The 4,459-nt window shown below is 45.0% G+C and overlaps 1 protein-coding gene across 1 annotated transcript; it reads left to right on the top strand.

The window, feature by feature from the left end:
- Positions 1-2,729: 2,729 nt before the first annotated feature.
- Positions 2,730-3,518, top strand: LOC131626413 (uncharacterized). The gene has a single exon (XM_058897228.1). It carries the CDS (start codon positions 2,730-2,732, stop codon positions 3,516-3,518), a length of 789 nt encoding a protein of 262 aa, XP_058753211.1.
- The last annotated feature ends 941 nt before the right edge of the window (positions 3,519-4,459 follow it).

The raw sequence follows: 4,459 nt of genomic DNA on the forward strand, positions 1-4,459 counted from the left end.
TTATAACATGTAAATTGGTGTTGTTTCGGTGTAATATCGTAATGGTACGAAATTGGATTGGTAGAGAAGCTGAATTGCTGTCAAAAAAATGGATTTTGGGGTTACTGGTACAAAGTAACCGGTTACTGGGGTTTGGGTAACCGGTTACCGAACTGTCTTGGGAGGCAGTAACCGGTTACTGAAATGGAAGTAACCGATTATCCATAGTAAAAACAGAAATCTGAGTTTTTGAATCTCAGTAACCGATTACTGGTGTTTGGGTAATCGGTCACCACTGTTTGTTTTTGAAAAATAAAATATTTTATAAAAGCCATAACTTTCAAACCGTATGTCTGTTTTTAGTGTCGTTTCGAGCAGGGCGAACCTTATGAAATAACCTATGTGCTTAGATGATGAAATGAGGTGTAACTTTGATGATTTTAGATTATAATTTATTTTCTTGTTGAATGATGTATTGTGTATATATAAGATGAGATATGACAATACATGCTATGTTTAAAGCATGAGTTATGTGATGCTTTGTTTGATTGTATGATGAAGCTTATGAGACATTCTATGCAAGGATATGAGTATGATGTGAATATTTTGTTAGTTTGATGAATGATGTATTGTTGACATATATGATGAAATGTGACAATATAAGATGTGTTTGAAAACATGATTATGTGATGATTATTGAGAATTGTATAATGATGATTGATTTGTTTTGGATGATGGGAATACATGTATATTCTTTATGGATGATGATGATGAGGATTAATATGGTTACATGTATGTCCTTAATGATGATGATGATGATGATGATGATGATGATGATGATGATGATGATGATGATTGATTGTAGTGAATGATGTTAATATATATAAACATGCTTGATGATAATGATGATGATGGTTTGAGTATTGGATGATGTTACTCATAGACTTGACGATGGTATAAGTATATTTCATATATGTTTGCATGCATTCGTAATCATTTGTTGAGGCTGTATCCATGATGATGTGTTGGATCAGTGAAGGGCATGATTCCCATTGTGTGGAATCTGTGCTGTCAGGGCCGTATCTTGATGATGTTGGATCGGTCATGGGTTATTCCCATTTGATGATGTTGGTACCACATGCATGTAGTTGCATTGCATTAGGATATTTGCATTATTATAACATGAATGGAAGATTGTCCAATGTTATAATATGTTGTGATTGATTGACTGTTGCGATTGATGAATGTTGTTGTGAATCTGATCATAATTGCAATTGGGTGAATAATATGCGAAAGATGTCTTATTATTTATAACTTATAACATTTTCTAATTGAGAATGAGACTCACCCTTACATGTTGTCATTTTCAGATTGAAGATAGCGGCTTTCGACTCGGTGAGGATTAGCTCATGAGTCAGTGTGTTAGTTTAGCGTCAAGTGTCATGCTCTGATAATTGTAACACCGGGGAACGTTATCTTAGGATTCATGTTTTAATAACTCTATTTTTATGATCTTGGTTTTATTTTGGGATGTAGTATTAAAGATGTTATACTCATCTGCATGTTGGATTTCCGCTGTGTTGACATGAGATTATTTTAAGAGTATTGATGAATTATGTTGAATTTCTTCAGTGAATGCATGGCAATGACGTATGATGTTTGTTTTTAAATGAAAGTGTGGCACCCTTGTTTCATGTACTCTGAAATATTTATTTAATTACCGCGGGGGTTTAGAAGGGTGTTACACTCCCGGCGCTCCTAGACCAGCATACGAGGAGCTCCTGGAGAACCAGCAGGCCGAGGATGACCATGCCATTGATCTCTTGCCGATCTGCCAGCCGATAGAGCTGCTTGGACGGGACGCGTTGGACCGATGTATCATTGATCAGGGCGGTCCAGAGGTATCATTTATATTGTACTTGTTAAAAGAAGTTTTTTTTAGAAAAAATATAATATTTTACTTGTTAAGGGGTGGATTGAAAATAAACTTCTTTGACATTATCAAAAAATGGAAAAATATATAAGAGAAAATTTCAATGCACCCTTTAATCTCTCAGTCATCTGGCAAAATTTACGAAACGTGTTTGTTCTGGACTGGACCGAGATTCGGCCCAATCTACCTTCGGCCCACTTATTCTTGGGGGCCCAAACCACTCCATGTCCCATAAAGAGCAATCAAGTGCTCGTCTACACCATGCCCGGCACAAGCGCTCCCCGCGAGCTATCTAGTGCTCGGTACAGGTGCCCCCGCGAGCGCCTCCTCCACCGAGGACCCCTTATCTTCGTAGGGTTCCTTCACTTCCAACCCCCCGAATAATACGGAGTCCACGTGGTCCCTAAAAGACCGCGTCTCCCTTGAACTTTGGAGCGGTTAACCAGGACAGAGGGCAGTCACGCACCTCCGGTATTTTCGCACAGGAAACATGGCAGTCTCCTAGTTGGGCCTAGAAATCCAGCCCAATAGCGAGATCATGGCCCAGCGCTGGGGGCTATAAATACCCTCTTTTACTAGAGGGTTAGGTATTCAATTCTTTCTAACCTTTAGGTCGTACTTGCACTCCTTTGCTCGTCTTCTTACTTTGGCATCGGAGTACCTTGCAGGTACACCCCCTTCACTTCACGAAGATCCAACATTCGAGCAGGCCTTGACGATCCTTCTAATCAGGTACGATCAGTGGCGCCGTCTGTGGGAATCATGCTTCCCCTTCTTTAATAAACAAAGATCAAAGCAAATCCATCCTACAATCGTCATGGCTGCCAACAACAACAATCGAGGAAATCCTGATCCCTTCCACCTCAATCCTCTCATTCACGGTACCACTGTTGAAGGACAGAATCGACACCGACGGGAGGGACAACAACCCCTTGCTGGCGGGCAAAGAAGACCAAGTCATGAAATCTCCCAACCCAGCAGGAACGAGCAAGCTCAAAACGACATGAACGAGCAAGCTCAAAACGACAGGAACGAGCAAGCTCAAAACAACAGGAACGAGCTAGCTCAAATCCAAAACAACGAAGCTGACTCCAGGGACGGGCGACCTGCCTCCTCCTTCACTCATACCTCCCAGAGGCGAGGAACCCGGTACGAGGACGACCAGGAGCAAGTCGGCGTCCCTGAGGATTCCGACCCTACAGCTATCCTCGTGCTTGCAGCCCTCAAAAAGACCAACCGCCTCATCCAGCAACAAAGTGAGTGGATTGACAGGCTAGAAAGGAATCCACGATCGCGATCTCCCCCACGGAGACACTGCCGATCACGCTCCTCCTCGTCCTCACGCTCCCCGTCAAGGAGGTATCGCCGACGTTCACCATCTTCTTCGCGCTCCCCGCCCAAGAGGTATCGTCGTCAAAGATCCTACTCCCGCTCCCCTCGGCGGAAGAGCAGGAAGAACCAGAAACTCGAGGAACCAGAGACGGGAATCCCCTCCCCCGAACAAGATCACCGGGGTCCCTCCAAGACCATGGTGAAAAACCGCGAGCGTTCCCCTCCCGAGGACAATCGCAAAGCTTCTGGAAAACCACAAACAAAACCTCGGTGAAAACACAGCAACCGTGGAAGGCACTCAACTTCCCCCAGACCAAGCGACGAGGAAGATTTCCGCAGCCCTCTATCAGAGGAGATCCGGCGAGCCCGCTTGCCCCGAGGAATGGAGAAACCTCCAACCCTGGACCTTTACGACTGGACCACAGATCCCGACGATCATATTCGGAGCATCGAAGTCGTCATGGACTACCACGTGGTCCGAGGATCCATCAAATGTTGGATCTTTCCGACCACACTCAGAAAGGGAGCAATGACCTGGTATAGGAATATTCCTCCCAACTCCATCCACTCCTGGGTAGAACTCAAGAAGCTCATCTCCAACCACTTCACAATCTCTCACCGACAACCGAAATCCGAAGCGACCCTCGAAGCTGTCATCCAGGGTACCGACGAGCCTCTTCGGGAATATCTCGACAGGTTCAACAAAGAGGTCGTCCAAGTGCAGACGACCGACCATATGAAAAGGTACCTCCTCGAACGAGGACTCCTCCCAGGGAGCGACTTCAAGAAGGCCATCAAAATTGAGAAGGTGAGCACCATGGACGTCCTCCTCCTCAAAGCCCAAGCTTAAATTGCTTTCGAGGAAGGCGAAGCAGCCGTGAAGAAAGCCTCAAGAGGCAACGAGACTGCCCGCAGCTCGAGCCGGGGCCACGAAAAAAGGAAAGATGACAGGCCCCGCGAGACAAAGGTACACAGGGGACCATCTGGTTGTTTCAATGACTACACCCCCTTGAACGTCTCGCGCGAGCGTATTCTGCTTGAATGCCAAAGTACCGAGTTCAAAAATTCCAACGTTAAGCCCCCGAGGCCAAATCCGACCAGGCCGGGGACTGACAAATCCAAATACTGCAAGTATCATAAAAGTCACAGCCATCTGACCGACGAATGCATACACCTCAAAGATGCCATCGAGACTATGATCAAGGAAGGTCGCCT

The sequence above is a fragment of the Vicia villosa genome, unplaced genomic scaffold (genome assembly GCF_029867415.1).
Source record: "Vicia villosa cultivar HV-30 ecotype Madison, WI unplaced genomic scaffold, Vvil1.0 ctg.000286F_1_1, whole genome shotgun sequence".
Taxonomy (NCBI): Eukaryota; Viridiplantae; Streptophyta; class Magnoliopsida; order Fabales; family Fabaceae; genus Vicia; species Vicia villosa.